Source organism: Cupressus sempervirens, chromosome 2, assembly GCF_028749045.1.
Source record: "Cupressus sempervirens isolate cs-2001-9-10 chromosome 2, ASM2874904v1, whole genome shotgun sequence".
Classification (NCBI taxonomy): Eukaryota; Viridiplantae; Streptophyta; class Pinopsida; order Cupressales; family Cupressaceae; genus Cupressus; species Cupressus sempervirens.
The window spans coordinates 175354041-175372972 of record NC_143119.1 but is presented as its reverse complement, the minus strand read 5'-3'; the positions used below and the strand labels follow the sequence as shown (position 1 = coordinate 175372972).

General features: G+C 34.3%; 1 protein-coding gene across 1 annotated transcript; it reads left to right on the top strand.

The window, feature by feature from the left end:
- The first annotated feature begins 9818 nt into the window (after positions 1-9818).
- On the top strand, positions 9819-14343 carry LOC149571636 (LEAF RUST 10 DISEASE-RESISTANCE LOCUS RECEPTOR-LIKE PROTEIN KINASE-like 1.2). Its single transcript, XM_089813094.1, has 3 exons — positions 9819-10617; positions 11540-11605; positions 13032-14343. The coding sequence occupies exons 1-3, from the start codon at positions 9828-9830 to the stop codon at positions 14108-14110; spliced, it is 1935 nt and encodes a 644-aa protein (XP_089669220.1). The 5' UTR covers positions 9819-9827; the 3' UTR covers positions 14111-14343.
- The last annotated feature ends 4589 nt before the right edge of the window (positions 14344-18932 follow it).

The following is an 18932-nucleotide window of genomic DNA, read 5'->3' as shown; positions in this document are numbered from 1 at the left end:
TACAAAGAAAGTAGATATGAATCAATATTTATTATACGTTGAAATCAAATATATGTACTCACAAAATCAATTATTTTCTTACCGCCAACAAATAGTCACTCTATAAGTCCACCTCAAATGCTCGTGGACAATCAGGCGTGACAAGACCCTACAACAATTCAATAAATATAATCACTTATAAATAACATTAGAAATTTTGAGATTAACTATTATAAACAACAACTAAAACAAAGAAAATTCTTTCATACCTCCGTCAGTGGCTATGAGCTAGCCACAGCTGTGGCCACTCCACTATCAACAGACTGTCGCAGATGAGGAGGTGTGTACGACATCATGAGCTGCATGTCATACAATACCCATTATATCTAACATGAAACATGGAATAAATATAATCAAATGAATTAAATTAACATGAAACAACTGTACCTGTGTGAAGCTCGTATGATGTCTCTGCTCTGCGCCTGTGGTAAAGGTTGAGGGTCCTGTGGAGAACTGATGCACATGCATATTTTTTTGGTCAATCCTTAATATGATTACATAATAAATATATGTATTAATTAAAATGATTAAATTGATACATACCTCAGGACTCGTTGAAGGGACAAAAAATGGGCCTGGAGGATCGCTGCTAGGCCCAGGAACACTTTGACCCTAAATTTTGAACAATGTCAATAAATCCTAATTAATTAATCATTCACTATACGTATGAAATGTGATCAAATTAGTAATTTACCTGTGTGTCAATGCCAAATGTCTCGTTCAGGAACTGATCGGTGACAAGCCCATCATCTGCACCATCTCCGACATGAGTGCCAAATGTGCATAGGGATTCGCATGAAGTACACATGTGACCACGCCGTATAGAAGGCTCCCCCTCAACTAATGGGCTCATGGAATGGATGAGGGTCTGCGTCAAAGCATTAATGGTCCCTAGAGTGCTGGCCTCTACATGTTCCTTCACAACTGAAGGAATAATCACATGCTCACGCTGTGGATGGACCATGGCTGCCCTAACTACATTAGGGTCACGACGTGCTCCTGGCCTCTCAAATGATGACCCCCCACCTCTACCCTGGGAGTCTAACATATCAAAATAATTGGGGATCTCCCCAAGGACAAACTCACAATATAATTTCTTCAAAAAATACATGGGGACCTCGTGATTGTTGCAAGGAGGGGCATCAAAAACCATCCACCATCTATCCCAAAAATTATTTCTAATAGCATCATGTATGCACCAATGGATGGGGAATCATTTAGTACCCTCTCTAATAGTATTTTTCTCACCAAGTTTTCTAAATAATGCACATATACTACCTTTTGGTATTTCCTTTTTTCTAACATCTTCATATGACAATTTATTTGCATAAAATCTTTTTTGTTCATCCCTCTTAGCCCGCCAAATATCTAACTGACCACTAACTGAGGCTATCTGAGTGTTAATGGATTCGAGGGATGATGCCAATTGAGCCCTCATTGGATTGGTTTGTCTAGATTCTTTCAACCGAGCAATGATTCCTTCTAATTCAGTTTTGCCTCTCTCTATTTCATTTCTTATATTTTCTTGTGTGCCTGGTGGAGGTCTTGCAATTGGTTCGAGTTGTGGAATTTTTTCTTCTTCTTGAGAAGGGTTTTGGTTTTGGGGTTCTTGAGGGTTTTGATGTTCTTGTGGATTTTCTGGTTGATTATGAACATTTCCTGATAAAAAATCAATTGAAATTCAAATAAATAAACAAATCTAAATGAAATTTGTAAAAACCCTACAAAAGAATATAAAAAACTTACAAAACAATATGAAAAATATATCAAACAATGTAAAGTTAAGTTTATATCACTTACGGCGTCGTCGTGGGTGCGCTTGTGGTCTTGGATTTTGTCGACGAGGAGGCATTTTGGCAAATGGTGGTGCAAATGTCCAATCTTCAACTCGCGTACGCACTGCTCACTGTAGGAGTAGAAGAAAATGCTGATGAAAATGATGGGCTGCGGGTTTGCAGCCCATCATATATACTTTTTATTTTTTTAAAGCACGTATGCACTATAGCGTGCACGCGCTATAGTGCATACGCGCTTTTTAAAATAGGAAAAAGAATTTCCTTGTCACCTTTTTGGCACCACAACTTGGTGCATATGCCCCATGGTCAAGCTACTTGGATTACCTTGGATTGGTCTCTTATAAGACCTAAAACCCTCATGCATTGAGTTACTTTGGACTTGTCACTCTAGACCCTTGACTCTCAACATGACACATGCTGAACCAAAATACCATCTCATGAAGATGAGGTAAACTAGTTATACCTCTCACTAGGTATTATCCCATTCCCATCCTTAGCATATACTAGCACTCAAGGCATGGGCGAGGAAAATATCTCTACCTCATCTTTTTAGTGTGTTCCTCTAAATATTAATTACTAGATTATCACTTATTACAAAACTTACAATAGGTTCCTAACACTAACCACCTTGGGTCTCAGACCCCTACTGCAAATAACTTCCAAAGACATGCACCTAGACTACCTCTCCTAAGCATACAAATCACAATTGTGTCCCACACCACAACACCCATAATGATCAAACTTGATTACTTAATGACAACCCAAAAAATAAGTTGGTTCTCCCAACCCAAGTAAACATAAATGCACCACATAGAAAATCTCATAAATGCAACTTTCAATTTAAAACCCAAAGCTCATCACAATGTTTATAACATATAAACATCATAGAAGAAGTCATGAAAAGAAATCCTTTTGTGTACGCCCTAACTGGCCAACTAAATAGCTCACAGGAAAAAGAAGAACCATCATGAAAATAACAACATATAACTACAGGTTAACACAAGGAGAAACATAGTTAAAAATCTTTTTTTTTTTAGAAGTCTAGTTTGGCCGTTAGAACATCATTTTTTAATCACCAAGTTATATATGGTTTCAAGATTAAGTAATATCCCTATGAACTAAATATATAAATTCAATCAAAGTCTCATTCATAGACTAAATTAAATTTTATAAGTAAAAATAATCATCATGTTTAAACTGATGTGTTTAAATACCAAACTTCTTTAGAATAATAATGACATTTAAATTTTAATAAATTCTAAATATGGAGTATACATTTTAGAAAATCATAATTAAATTCAATGTACAAACTAATTTCATTAGTTAACAAAACCAATAAAATATAATTTAAACACATATTAAATACAATACAATATCATTATTATTCTTTAATGACAAAATAATTAACGATTTAATAATTTAATACACTTTAATTAATTTAAAATTAATGAAATAACATAAACTTTAATTAAAAATTTTAATATTTAAAAATATATTAAAAAATCATTTAACATTTAATCAATTTAAATGTATTTGATTTTTATTTTTAAAAAGCCCCACAAAGGGGACGTGGTCTACTAAGGAGATGCATGGGAGGGGGTTTAAAACCCCTCCTAAAAAAAAAAATTCCTTATATTATATTTAATATAAATTTTTTAATATTAGCTCATACTTGCCCAGAGGATGAATTTTCCTAGCAAGAAATTTTTTATTTAAACAAGATGAGAAAGAACTAAACAATTTGTAGATTTAATCCCACATAATTTCCATCAAACGCTAGCCAATTAGATCATTTTAATTTTCAAGGATTTTCTTTTATAGAAACACAAAGAAGAATCTCATTTCATTATATAGATCTAAACATATAAAATAGAATGACAGTCAAGATTTAAGCACCCAAAAAATACAAAGCAAACATATATTTTCCAAACGAATATACAATCATAGGTTTTCAAATCCTACCTTACGCTGATGCTAACAATCTGGCAACAGATGAAACCCTTGCTAAGATGAAACCCTTCGAGCTACCAAAAATTCCTTCTTCTCCAAATCCAAAAATTGCTCCCCAAAAAATCGTGTAAGCAATAATGACCCGAAAACCTCTAATATAGAACTCTAACTCCCTTTAAGGATTTCTATCTCTAAAAGCCCTAAAATCAGTTAATATTTTCATGCACATTTAACTCACTTTTAAAATTAAGATATTATTTTATTTTATTTGTCCATTTTATAATTTAATGCAAGCCATTAAAAGTAATTATTTATTATTTTAATCAATAAATGTAATTAAAGTACATCATTTAAATACAAATTTAATTTTAGTCAATATTAATTAAATAATCACACTAAATAATATTTAATATTTAATTCTTTAGTTATTTTAATTTAATTTTCTAAATTAAGGATTTAAGTTAAATATTTTAATTTAGCCCAATTAGTCAAATAATTCCACAAATTAAATGCATTTTTATTTAGTATTTTTTCCTTTTTAATTAAATGACATTTAATTATTCAAAAATCAATAATTAACCTAAAAATCATAATAAGCATTCTATAAAACAAATCCCAAAGTCAAATCAGATGAAAAGCATAAGGAAAATCAACTAAAGTGAAAATCAAACCACACAAGCACAAAAGACTCATGGATTTGAAAAGGGTAGACAATTAGTTACAAGTCCTCCTTGCAGGACAAGTATTTACGTTATGGTTGGTATTGAACCTGATTATTATCTTCTCATTCTTAACATTGAGTTATTGCACTAGAGAATGCTCATTGTGGTGATTAGGGAAGTCGATGCCTAGTACCTGCATCCTACATAAAAGATGATTATGTACATGTGCATATATATATATATATTTCTAAACTAAACAAGAAATGACAGGGAGTGGTACATCATGTAGATCTCGACTAGAAGGTTATTGTGACTCCCTCCCCTAGTCACATCAGACACATCATACAAAAAGGTAAAATAAACATGCACACCATACACATGCAAGTATTGGGTAAGTATCATAATAAACCATAAGCTAAAACATCGAATGCTCAAATAAAAAAATGCACCATTATGAATATAAAATAATCAAATTTAAAGACATATCATTTGATATCATTATGAAAGAAATCACATTCACTAACTAAGATTTATTAAAGCATCATTAATGCACAAGCAATCACAATCATTAAGCAACACGTGAAATATACTCAACTAAGTAATCACCACTAATATATCTATAACCCAACTAATGAAACAATATCATTTAACTTTAAATCAAATATCTCTAAAGCTAATAAATGCATGAAAAGGGCTTGAAAGGATTTGGCAATCATAACAACAAAGCAACCTATGGGTGGGCATTACAGGCTATGAATAGGATATCCATCTAGGTTAATGAGAGATCGTCTCTATGGTGACAAGGCTTTTAATGGAAGGAAGAAAATGACAAAAAGTGGCAAAAGTCTTAGATGAGACAAGCCTTGATTTTTTTCAGAGATGATAAGAAGCTAGTTTGACATAGGGGTGGCTTTCTGCATGAAAAAATCTCAAAACCATGGAATGAGGTATGCTTGGTTATCATGAAATGCCTAACCTTGAAGGGTAGATTTAGGGTTTTCTATTATTATCACTTTCCTTTAATGAATCATTTTCAAAATCATGACATTATTTCTATTCCTTTTTTCCTTCTTCATGTGCTTGAAGATACTGTGTTAGAAGTTACTGAGAAAAAAAGATAGGACAAAAACTATACCATCCTCCATCAGGGTCTTATTCTCCACTTGTATAATTTACACCTTTCTCTATGTCCTCCTTGGTGCGTCGCTATTGAGAATATTCTAGCTCCATAGAACCCTCTCTAAGAATTGGTTGTGGCGGATGGTCTAGAACCCCCACCCCTCAACTGCTCATCTAACTCTACCCCTTCGAGAGACCCAAAGACAAACACAAATTTTGTTTCTAGGGGCTAGGTTGTATAAAAAGCCTAAAATCCAAAAACTTATTGGTTTTGATCTTGGAGACTTGAAAGAGGAGACTAAGTGAGCATAGATGGTTAGGTAGAATGGCTAAAACCCAAGCTAGACAGAAGCAAAAGGCGAATAGATATCTGGACATGGAGGGGGAGGCATCAAGCTCCTGAAAAAAGGGAAGAAAAATCCTTGAATAAAGGAGATAGCTAGGAGGAATTTGGAGGAAGGGGATGACAAAGAGATGGAGGTGGATACTAGTGAGGAGACCTCAGATTCCAAGGGAGGAAAGTAAAAAATAAAGAAGGTTGTAAGTAAGGATCCCTCCCATATTAGTTTTTCAATGAAGCCTTACAACTTCGGCCATGATACCTACCCAAATACCCATGCCTCTAAAGATGTTTCTCCTATGACTACCTTCTGGCTTGGGAGGAATAATAAAAAAGAAAAAGAGAAGTTTTTTTTCTAACCTCCCTGTGTTGTAGGTCAAGAAAATATACCCCTTGGTGAGGAATTGTGTTCTTTACCTTACTCTACCTAAGAATATGGAAAATACCATCAATGAGATGAATTTGCTCAATTAGAGATTCTTAGCTTTGGATGAGAACTTCAGAATCCTCTCAAAGTGTTTTGTGAAAGTGATTCATGATGTAACCATTACCCTTTAGTTTTTTCTATAGGAGAAGGAAGTGGAAGGTCTCAAGATGGAGGACTCTAAGCCTCTCTATGGTTTTATTGCTGAAGACTGGGAGAATATGTTGCTGACTGGGAAAGGAAAAGAGAAGGCTAAGAATTAGCCTATTTATTGCTATTGGCATACTTTTTGCTTACTCTGCTATGCTGGGGTGTTCCATCTTTGTCACTTTTACTAGCCTTGTATGGCCTTAAACTTTAAACTTTTAGGACTTTGTGTATGTTAAGTAGGTTTAGGTGGTTCTTTTGATATATGTTATATGGTTGCCAGTAGTAGTATCATTATGGTTATGAAGACTCCTATTGTTGAGAGATTTGAGGGGCTATGTTTGTTTTATTATTATTAAGGTTTTAAGGGTGATATGGTAATGTGCTTTATTTGTTGGTAGTCTTCTGTTGGGATTCCCACTGATTTGTAGTAGGGTTGAACCCCTAGTTTTTATTGCTTTAATATCAAAAACATATTGAGAATTGGGTTTAAGGTGGAGGTATTATTTAAATATTAAAACATGCTACATAAAATGACACTATTATCTATTTGATCATTTCTCAATTATAACACTTGAATATTACAAAAGCTTTGAAGATAAAACTAACTTATGATGTTGGTTATGTCAAATTCTATTTATAATATTTTAAAAGTTAAAAAACAATTCCTCTCTTTATAAATACTTCTATTAAAATATTTCTAATAATTTGAATTATTTTGAATGGTCAATAGATATTTCTATTGTATATAACTTAAACTAGAGATGATACATCTATTTTGATATGTCTAGATAAATTATACTAAGATATATCCTTCTTAGGTGTTTATTTAAGAAAAATGTGCACATAGAAAAATAATAAGAAGCTTGAGAAAGAAATATTTGGGCATGATCTATTTAGATATATTAAAATAGATAAGTACACCACAATAGAAAATACATGTATTGTATTATGTAATACTAAGTCTATATTTGAAACTAAAATATATTATACAATATTAATTTACAATGTAGGTAATAGTCTATTGTTGTCTTTGACTTTATAACATTATATCAATGTAATCTACTACTTCGTTGCTTAGCCACGATCTGTATTTGAACTTTTCATTTATTTGTGATGTACATGAACAAGCAATCTATGGCACTAGACTATGAGGAAGGTTAGGTTTCCACCAAAGATTAGAGTCATTTCTTTTAATGAGATAAAAAATCTATAATGATAACAAAACTGAGTTTAGATAGATATTTACATTGCTTATAAACAATGGTAACAATAGGAAAAAAAAATTGAATGTTGAAAATATTAAAAAGTATATTTATTTAAGAAAATTAGAAAGTTGCAATTATTAACTAAATGGAAAGATGCAACTCTTAGATCATTCTTCTCTATAAAAAAAATAGAATGTTGCAACTATTAAGATCATACTTGTCTTCTTCATAGATTATAATTTGAAATAGAAACATGCCCGTATTATTATTTTGTTTATTTCTTTTTTAATCTTTTACTTATATAAATAATCTCTCCACATGATTAAATATTTCAATAATTCTTTAAAATTTATCATTATTAATAATAATTTACAAACATTTTAGAGTAAAAAATACCTTTTCATGATTCAATACCTACATCTTCACTCCCAAGTTCAATAATAAAACCACTCAACAATTTTACTTACAAATCTCAATCACTTTTTTTAAAAATATAGATTCATTTTTTTAAAATCATTTTATTACAGACCTAGACTAACGTTTAACAACAAAAACTTGCACACCTAAGTAGACTCATTATTACCTTATCCCATCGAATCGACGAGTTTCAACTCAGTTAAAAGGACGATTGGGTACCTCTCGCCTTCCTATGAGTAGTCACCCCTCATTGAATTCCACTACTTTTGTCCTCTTTCATTGTCTTCATCTACTCTTTCAAAGATTACTTTGTCTCCATTTGCTTTTTTCTTTTGCATATGTCCACAGATGGCTTAATAGTACAAATTGCGCATTATTTTTAATATAAAATATAGGTCAACTACTTACCACTAAATCTTGTATCCGCAAATTAATATAAATCATTAATTCAATAAGTTCATGAAAGAGAAAGGAGAATAAATGGTGCTAGATTTCCACTATATCTTGTATCGGCAAGTTAATATAAATTATTCAATAAACTCTTCAAAGAATAAAGAGAAGCCAGTCTTTTTCCGACTAGACTTTTGTTTCCCCCTCAAAATGTATTATTACATTCCATACTTTGCTGTAAACGTCAAATCGGAGGACTCTAAATTCAATGCGATCCAACATATCTTATCTTATTTTTTCGTCCAAGTCAAGGCGATTCAAGAATTAGGGCACGCCTGGAACGATTCAGTGCCCAAGTCAACAATCAGATACGTCAATCCAGAATTCCTTTTCTTCTTGCGTTCAAACAAGAATGATCAGTACCAGTCAAAATGAACCACCTTAGCGATGGCCAATAGATCAAGATTCGAGATCAGTTACTAAGATTAACCCATTACGGTTTCGCTTTTCAACAGATTATATAACCTTCAATTAGTGGCTTAAATGAATTTGATCGATTGATGAGAGAGTACAAGTCAAGTTTTCCCACGCGAAAAGTACCTTTCATTATATGCAAATGTTTCAGCACCGGGCATTATCTGGTGGGTGCAAATTCATGTTTATCGCTGTTTGATGGAGGGCCACACCACCCTATCAACTCATAACCAAGAGTGCAACAATATGGATACGAAGAGAAAAAAAAAAAAATGCTTCACAAGCAATTTTATTATACTTGAAAATTCTTACAACACCCACAATATGATATCATAGATATGACTTCTTCAAAAAGAAGTTTATAAATTCTTTAACATAAGAGAAATTCCAAATAAGAGTCTTCACACTAAGCTTCACCAAGAATTTCTACTTGAAGAGTTACACTTTTAAAGCTTTCACACTTTGAAGTTTTCACGCTTTCTACCTTTTACTTCTCAAACTTGATTAGAAATGCTCATATCCCTTGCTTAAATAGGCACTTACCACCTAATGCATGACTTATCCACAACCTTCTAGAATTCCACCTACACAATATCCACAACTTTTTACAATATTCACAACTTTTTACAATATTCATAACTTTTTAAAATTCTACCCACACACCTCGATAAATGAAATGACAACCATTTATTTTTATTTTTTTTCTATTATGCCACCTATACACCTCGAAAATAGAAATCATCTTTTCCTTTCTTTTCTTCTTTTTCTCTTTTTTTTTTAATATTATTATTTCTCCTTTAATTTTTGTCTCTCTGCTCCAAAATTTAATTTATTTTTATTTTTATTTTTTTTTCATTCAACATGTCTCCCCTTTATTTTGGATGCAAGATGCTCCTGCATCACTGTTATTACTCCGCTTTTCTTGTTTCAACCTTCTTCGGCATGAGGTTCTTTACGCCCTGCGCTATTTTCCTGCAGTTCACAGCCTGCCTCGCGGCTTCTTACGGAAAATGTCCCGGCCCTAATTTTGAATGCGCGGGTATAAATATGTCATACCCTTTTGGGATTCTTAACCAGGGTTGCGGTCTTCTCGGCTTTCAAGTGGAATGTGAAGGAAACCCTCAGTTGCATGTTCACAGAAATGACTACAGGATTCTTAATGCTTCTCTCATCTCTCAGAGAAGGATCACCATTGTTAACCAGAAGCTTTTTCAACCCTGCGGTTTGGACCCGGATGTCTATGACGATCTCAACAATTCTCATTTTCTCGTTTCGCGCCAGAATTTTAATGTTACTGAGCTTCGAGACTGCGGGAGGAATCCCCCCAAGGAAATTGTTGAGCTCAAGTGCAATGGCAGCGGTGAATTTAAGGGATGGTATTTGGGGTCTGGAGTAGAAAAACCTGGGCCTTGCACCGAAATATATCCAGTCCCGGTTTTGGAAAAGCCTAAAACGCTGCCTAAACGCGGTTCAGATTTTTTACAGCTTTTACGGAAAGGATTCCAGGTGGAATGGGAGGATCCTAAGATCATATTTCCAGAGTGTGGCGGCTGCGAGGCAACAAATGGGATATGTGGTTATTATCCTTTTACCGAAACTTTCTGCTGCTACTGCCCAAATGGGAAGACACATCTTTTTAATTGCTCTGACGGTATGTTAAATTTATCTCTTGTTAGGTTTCATTTAGTGTATGTAGATACATTCTGGGCATTGCAGGTTAAAATTGAATTTAAATTATCATATGGTATTCAAAGTGCTAGTTCCACATACATCATGAACTTTTTGCTCTCCTATCAAAGCCACTTTCTACTTAACAAACTTAGAAGCCAGTCCGAACCGTTTTAGATCTTGTAGCTTTTGTACCATGGTAATGACTTTCTGGGCTTCACTGTAGTACCATTCTGGGCAGCTCCTGATTTAGAACAAGGAATCTTATAACTTACTAAAGAAAAGGGCCTTTATAGTTATTCCATCTGCCTTTCTTCATTGGAAGATCGGAAGGGAGTTCAATCTGGATTGAATTGATTTGGGCGGTCCAGCAAGTTTACTGAAGGCGATTTTGTTCACAGGTATTGCTGTCCTGTGATGAGTAAGCTAAATCACCCATAAATAAAACTGCCATACTTATATTTAGAAAAAGAATATGTAAACTTAGTTATGAGAGCTTTCTTTCCATCAATCTCTTCCACCTATTTTCAGCGGGGTCTGAGCTGTTATATAGAGTGCAATCCAGACTAAATAAAAAAGGGGAGTTGGTCGACAAGGATCTTTCAAACTGCATTTTCCATTTTAATGTTTATTCTTCATTTTTTATTTTCTTTCCTAGATTCTTGCTAACCTCCATTGTAATTGTACACCTTCATGGGCATAATAACATTTTGTAACAAGCCTAGTTCAAATAGAATTAAATTTTGTCAAGTTAAATCTCAGATACATAAAATAACATTTTGCACCACGACCATACCAATAACATTCCCTTGCATCTTGACCATTGATTTGTCAGATAAAAGTTGCCTATTCATTTCTTCTAGTCGTTGAAGATGTTATTTACTATTTTTTTGCGTTGTGAGCAGGTACTGGAATGGGTCATGCATATCACCGTACGATGAGAAAATCCATCAGTCCCGGCGCAATAATAGGTGAGAGATTTTCATTTTTAGTAATTGTGTACTGACAATATTCGATTATACATTCTAGCATAGTATATTAGTTCATCAATCCTTTTAACACGTTTTAAATCAGTTTACATTGTTCAGATTGGACTTGGCAGGTCCATTTCGGCTTGGATTTGGACATAAATTTCATGAATTCTACATATTAATCCAGTAAACCTGTTCATGTTATACACTTTCACTCCTTGTCTCTAAATGACAAAGAAGTTGAATCATGTAGATACCAAATTGATGTGAAACATCTTCAATCAACAATTTCTGACAAAGTTCGATCAAAATCCATAGCAGCGTTAAACCCTCCATGCTCCAAACCCTGTTTTTCTCTTGTTGATGTTGTAGAATTAAAATGTAGATTTTGCAGTCGAGTGAAAGAGAAGCAGTTTGCCAGGTTTAATCTTTTTTCTTTTTGGTTGGGTGCATTATGTAAGGCTCCTCTGTTTTTCCTTTTGATTTTCTCTGCCCCTGTATCTCACTGTGAACAGATAGTCTTCAACACTCGAACATCAAAATTTTGTTCTATATATATATAAATAATTGTATTCATCCCGATTCTTCTGGTTCGGAAAGCCATAACTCTTTGCCTGTTCATCATTGCAAAACTTTGAATTTTTAAACAGCTTAATAGGCTTCTCTGTTTTTTTCTCCTCTGCCCCTGTTTCAACCTGTGAACAGACTGTACCACACTCGTGCATCAAAATTTTCTTCTGAATATATAAATCCTTTTGTGTGGGCAAATTGTACTGATCACGGTTCTGTAGGGTCCATTTGCCGTTGCACCAAAAGCTATGACTGTTAATGAACATGGAACGCCACATAATTAACCACCTGTGGGCAGGGGAGCACTGGGGAGATTTGAACCCGTGACCAGGCCAAAACCAGGCTCTGATACCAATTGTAGGGCTCATTTGCCGTTGCACCAATCGCCATGACTGTTAGTGAACATGGAACACCACATAATTAACCACCTGTAGGCAGGGGAGCGCGTCGCATCACCCAACAGGTTCCAATCAATTGTTCCTAAAATTTTCTTTGATCCTGATGATAGATCAAAAAAGGGTGTGATTAGGATTGCATTTATGACAAGTCCAGTCAATTCTTCTTAGCATTTTCTTCATGATTCTAATCAATTCTTCATCTTGATGATAGATCAAGAACTGTAACTCAGATTATATTGGTCAAGATTCTAATCCATTCTGCTTATCATTTCATTAGGATTTCATTCATCCTAATGATAGTGGAGAAGTATGATTTAATGCACTGATACAAAATATCAGACAATCAAATCCAATAACAACAGATGAATATTTACATAGATTGCAGAAGTCTAATAGCATTCGACCATAACTTTTTTCCACTTTGCTCGCATTAAGATCACATTCTCCGTTCATTGCAGGTGGTAGCATTGGAGTTGTGGGAGCGATTGTAGCAATAATAACGATAGTACTATTGTATCTGAGATCAAAGCAAAAGCGGAACACGGAATACCATGGATTCTGCAGGGAAAGAGGTCACAGCTCAGAAGCGGGGCGGAAGATAGGGATTCTCCCAATTTTCTCCTACAACGAACTTGAAGAAGCCACACGTTTCTTCAGCGAGGAAAACCAGCTGGGAAACGGAGGCTGCGGATCAGTTTACCTGGGCTGCCTGAAAGACGGGCGAACAGTAGCAGTAAAGAGACTTTACCAGGACAACACCAGAAGGGTCGAGCAGTTCCTTAATGAAATTGAGATCCTCTCTTCACTCCATCACCAAAATCTCGTGAGGCTGTTCGGCTGTACCTGTCCAAACAGTCGAGATTTATTGCTGGTCTACGAATATATCCCGAATGGGACCCTGGCGGATCATCTTCACGGGGAAAGGAAGCGCCCGGGTGGCTTAAGTTGGGGAACCCGCTTAAACATCGCCGTTGAAACCGCTCAAGCCTTGGCCTTTCTCCACCGCTTCGACCCGCCAATCTTTCACCGAGACATCAAATCCGCTAACATTCTCCTTGACGAGAATTTCAAAGCCAAGGTCGCAGATTTCGGTCTGTCCAAGCTGGCGTCTGCAAACGTCAGCCACGTCACCACAGCGCCACATGGGACGCCGGGATACGTTGATCCGGAGTACCATCAGTCGTTTCAGCTGACGGAGAAATCCGACGTGTACAGCTTCGGGGTGGTTTTGATGGAGATCATTTCTGCTCAGTTGGCAGTGGATGTGAGTCGGAATAGACGAGAAATCAGCCTGGCTCATTTGGCGGTGGCAAAGATTCAAGTGGGGGCGTTGCATGAGCTGGTGGATCCTGATCTGGACATTGAAATGAATTACGAGGTGAAGGGAATGGTGAACGCGGTTGCTGAGCTGGCGTACGAGTGCCTGGCAACTGAGGGGGACGACAGACCTGACATGAGACAGGTGGTTTTTCGGCTCGAGCAAGTTAGAAACTTGGGACACGAAAGTGTTAACTTCAATGGCATTGCTGTTTCATAAGACCGTAAGGGAAAACACACGAAGGAAACAGTTGCCGGCCGGGTTTTTAAGGATTACCGGCGCTTGTTATATTTTTTTATAAAATAAGGGTGAGGGACCAGTAGTCGTGCAACTTGTGGCCGTTGCATGGGATATAATAAATTCTTCATTTGTTTATAGACATGTAAGGTGGACATTGAACCACCTACAACTAAGGTTGAAGGTGAAATTCATCACACAACTTGTTAAAATAATGCACCTAGTGAAATGTGTCTCTTTTAAACATTCGACCAAAGCTTAATCTAAAACTCTCTAATAGTTAAATTCAAAAATATCATTTTTTGTTAATAAAATATTGTATAACTATATAAAATGTAACATATATGTAACTTCCATGAACCAAATAATTATTATCACATCTTACATAGTGTGATCCGAAACGTCGATGTTAAAAAACCACACACAATCACATCCAAAAGCACAATCAAATAATTATAACTGATCATAAATATTTGCTATATATGAATTTTATATTAAATACAAAAGGACAAATACTTGAACACAAAAATTTAATTGTTGTCATAAAAATAAGACTTTATTATATAAAATACAATGTATATCTAACACAAAGGACCAATAGTTGAACACTAAAAGTTTTTAACAATCTTAGAGTTCCATGAGAAAACACAAGCCATTTATTAGTATTCACCTTTTATATTTGTGATAAGACATCTTATTAATATAATTTACTCTATACATAGACATTGCTACCCCAATAATTGTACACCTAGAATAGTATTTGTACACTAAGATATCAATATTTATTTAAGTGAGCATCTAATTTTATTAAGTGAGCACATTATTATTATTAATTGTAATTAATGAAATCATTTAATGCCAATATAAATTTAAATAGATCAATTAAACTTTTAAATGTTTAGATATACTTTTGATTTCTTAAGATCTTTTATTTTAATCATATTTTCCAAATTTAAGTAATAATATTTCTCATGATTCTAGCTAAAAACCAAAAAGGCAATGAAGAAAATCAATATTATTACCAAAAAAATGATAAAATATTAATGTGCTTTCGTCTGGTCCAATGATAGGCCATTATTCTAAGTTTTGGGTTCTCATTCAGTTTGGAGACGTGATCTACTCCACTTCAATGCTTTTCCTAGCTAATAAGAAAAGGTTTGATTCACATTGTTGACCTAAATATTATGCAGAGAGTCGTTTATACAGCCTTTGGCGGAGGGGCCCAGCGGAATGCCAAGCCTTCGGTCTCGAATTGCACAACTTCAACAGGACCGGATGACACTTGCACCGATTTGCTCAGACCAGAGATTTCCTTTTCGAGTTTGCATGGCTTCTATTTATGGAACAATTTACCAACAACATAATTTATGCCCCCGGCGAAGCCCTAGCCAGCTTCACCGTGAATTGAGCCTTTTAAGAAATTTAATGCATTAGTGTTTCTTTTAGATCTAGGAACAAGGTGATTTAAATTAATTACTTAGTGCTGGAATTGATAGTTGAATCATGTGTTTCATTTTGTTGGATGTAATATGATTCTTCTCAGCTCTAACAAGAGATTTTTTTTAATATCTTATTTACTTAATTTGTTTGTTTATCTTTACAGGCAGTGCGCTACATCTTTGATTATGATGATTATCACAATTATATTTATCTTATATCTACTTGTTAAATGTGCCACAAAAGAAGAGGCGCAAGACAAAATTCTTCTTTGACAAATGGGTTCGGTTAAATTTTTTATTTATCTTCATGATAGGCCTAAAGTGCTCAAGTGTCACAAAATATCAAGTGAAGAATGAAAAAATAGGATTATTACTATTTCTATCTTTGGTAGCTACTACACTAGCTCTAGCCACCATAAGACAACATATTCATTGTCAAGCTTTGATGTTAAGCAACTCATTTCAGATATAAACCTTTCCTAATAAAAACCAATATGCAGAAAATTTATAGGCAAAATTGGAAACAAACCTTCAAATGGGAAATCATAAAGCACCCAACTTAGAACAAGCACAACCTAAAAAATAGTTAGTAATGCTTACCAATGCCACAGAGCTCTCCCATATTTGGTGTATATTTTATAATTCAAACCCTAAATTGTACCCCTTGACACCACACAAAATCTGTGTGAAAACACCATCAATTACACCCTAAGAACATAATATCTCTTGTCGCATTTGAGCAATGCAATTCGTGGCACCAATCTGTTTGGGATAACTTCTTGTTAGCACTAAGTTGCAACACAAATGCATCCCCTTGGAACACACCATATTTATTTACAATATCTTCTGAACCTAAGCCACATGACATGTAAACATGTACATACACAATGCAAATATATATATATATATATATATATATATATATGCCCTCACCTTTCGTCCTCTACCCATAATCTTCACTCCCTTCAATTCTAGCTATTGTTTATGATCCATTCTCTCATCATCTTGTAGAATAGTTTGCCAACAAGTAGAATATAAATAATTTTGATGGACAAGTCAAGGAAAATAACTATACCCTCAAATTCTTGTTCATCCACATGCAAAAACCAGAATTTCCACTACTGAATTATCCAAATCCAAACTTTATGTCTGAATCTTCCTTGCTTGTGTGAGTCTCTATATTCCATATATCCTGCTTCCAAAATTTATTTCCTGAACATTATTGAAATCTATATATTATCAGTAGCCTCAATCCAAAAATTTGGACAAAATTCATTCTCTCTCTACTACCATGAGATAAAAGCTTTTGAGTGCTGCAAACTGGATCCCTATTTGTTGTGCAAAGTTAAGGGATGCTATATGTGTCTGAAGCACTGCAAACTAATTATAAGATATAGTAGCTTTAACATGACAACCAATAAAATCAACACTTACTAACTAGCATTGTCAATAGGTTTTAATTCACCTATTGATGGTACTGCATCACTCCCTACATGTCACAACCCATCTTGTGACTTTCATTGTTTTTGGCTATGTGGCGATCATGTGGCAACCTTGTTGATTTTGACTTGGTCAAACCTTGATTTAACTTAGATTTAAGTAATGATTAAGTTGACTACTATTTTATGATGTGATCAATAGTGTGATTAAATGGATGATTAATGCATTGGAAGTTTTGGTTATATCTTTCTATGTTAAATATGATTAGGCTTATAACGTTATTTTATGATGAAGTAATGGATTTCTAGATGATGATCTTATAAGTTATGTTTCATGATGATGATGCATTGCGGTATTGATGCATGTATTATTACATTGTTATTATGATGCTTAAGATGTCGATTAGTTATCTTTTTAATGTATATTGACTCAATTTTGTTTGCGAGTGTTTGAGTGGATACAAGATCGACAGGACGAGAGTGTGGTTGAGGTAGAGAGAGTTAGCCTCTCGAATGGGGATGCATCAAATGGTCTCACAGCCACACACACATATACACTTAGTTTTTTTTTATGATGGTTTGATTTATTGTGACATGCTATTTGTTTAAAAGTTTGTTTATGATAAGATCAAATGGAAGTAATTCTAACTAATTGTTTATGAAAGGTATATATTAGAATAGAGTTTTTAAGATGTCCTATTGTTGAGATATGATGTTCAATAATTAAACTATGCAAAGGTACAAACATATAGAGATCAAACAAAACATATTTTACTTGATTGTTTGTTCATAAATTTTAACAAGACAGTGGTATTTTCTTTTTATGCTGCTATATATATATAAAGGATTCTTTCATTGATTGTTTTACCTGAACGGCATTGAGTACAACTAATAGATAGGGAAGAAGGATGGACAGAGAATTTAAGGTGTTTTAAAAACAGTTATGCCAGGGAAGTGGAGGGGATAATTATTAAATACATAGCCAAAATTATTAAAGAGGGGGAAGCGAGAGTTAGAGGAAAAGATGACAGCAATGGGAGACTAAGGGAAGAAAATAAAAATAAAAGAGTGGGTCTATAGTTAGAAATGATCATTGGTGGCTGGAGTTTGGGAAAGGGTATGGGTTGATACTAAAGAACAATCTCCTTGCATCGAGAGTCCATTTTTGGGGATTTCTAGCTAAAACCGTTAGAAAAGAAAATTGATCTCAACAAGAGTAACTGAAGAGAGGGAAAACACTTTTTCTGTTTGTTGATGAATATCAAAACAATTTTCCAGTATAGACTAGTTAATATACATGATATCAGACGTAGCTGGAAAATAGCTCTTCTAAAACCCCTATACTTGACGTGACTATAAGAACTTAGTGACTGTAGACATTACCCTTTGTTAATTTAATCAATGCTCTTCCCAAATTAAGTGAATCAATTTTGTCTGTCATTAGTCTGGCTATAATTATTGGCATTGCTTAAGGTTTGCTCAACTAATAAATCAACTTATTCATGTTAATAAGCGACAATTTCTTGGAATTTAGTCATGTGGCTGTGGAAGCAATACTCAATGATAGGAAAAGAGTAGATTAAATGTTTTCTTTCTATTCTTTCCATAGCATGGGACTTGGATAGTTTTTGTTCTGAAAATTGTGCCAAACCCCAATACTCAACTGATGGAGACTAGATGTCAAATTTTCACCGATAAGTACTAGCTATGAACTCAGATTTAACCGGTGTGCTAAGAGGCTGAACTTCATGTTCAAATTTCATTTTCTTAAACTTCTAAAACATGTTAATAAGTGGAACTTTAATACCTATTTCATATTAGTTTGAAAGCTACGCTAAGTAGCATCCGGGCAAGCTCCAGTTAAGTTTTAAAGACTCTTGGATAGTTAGGAAATCGTACCATAGGTATGAGATTTAGAAGTTTTGT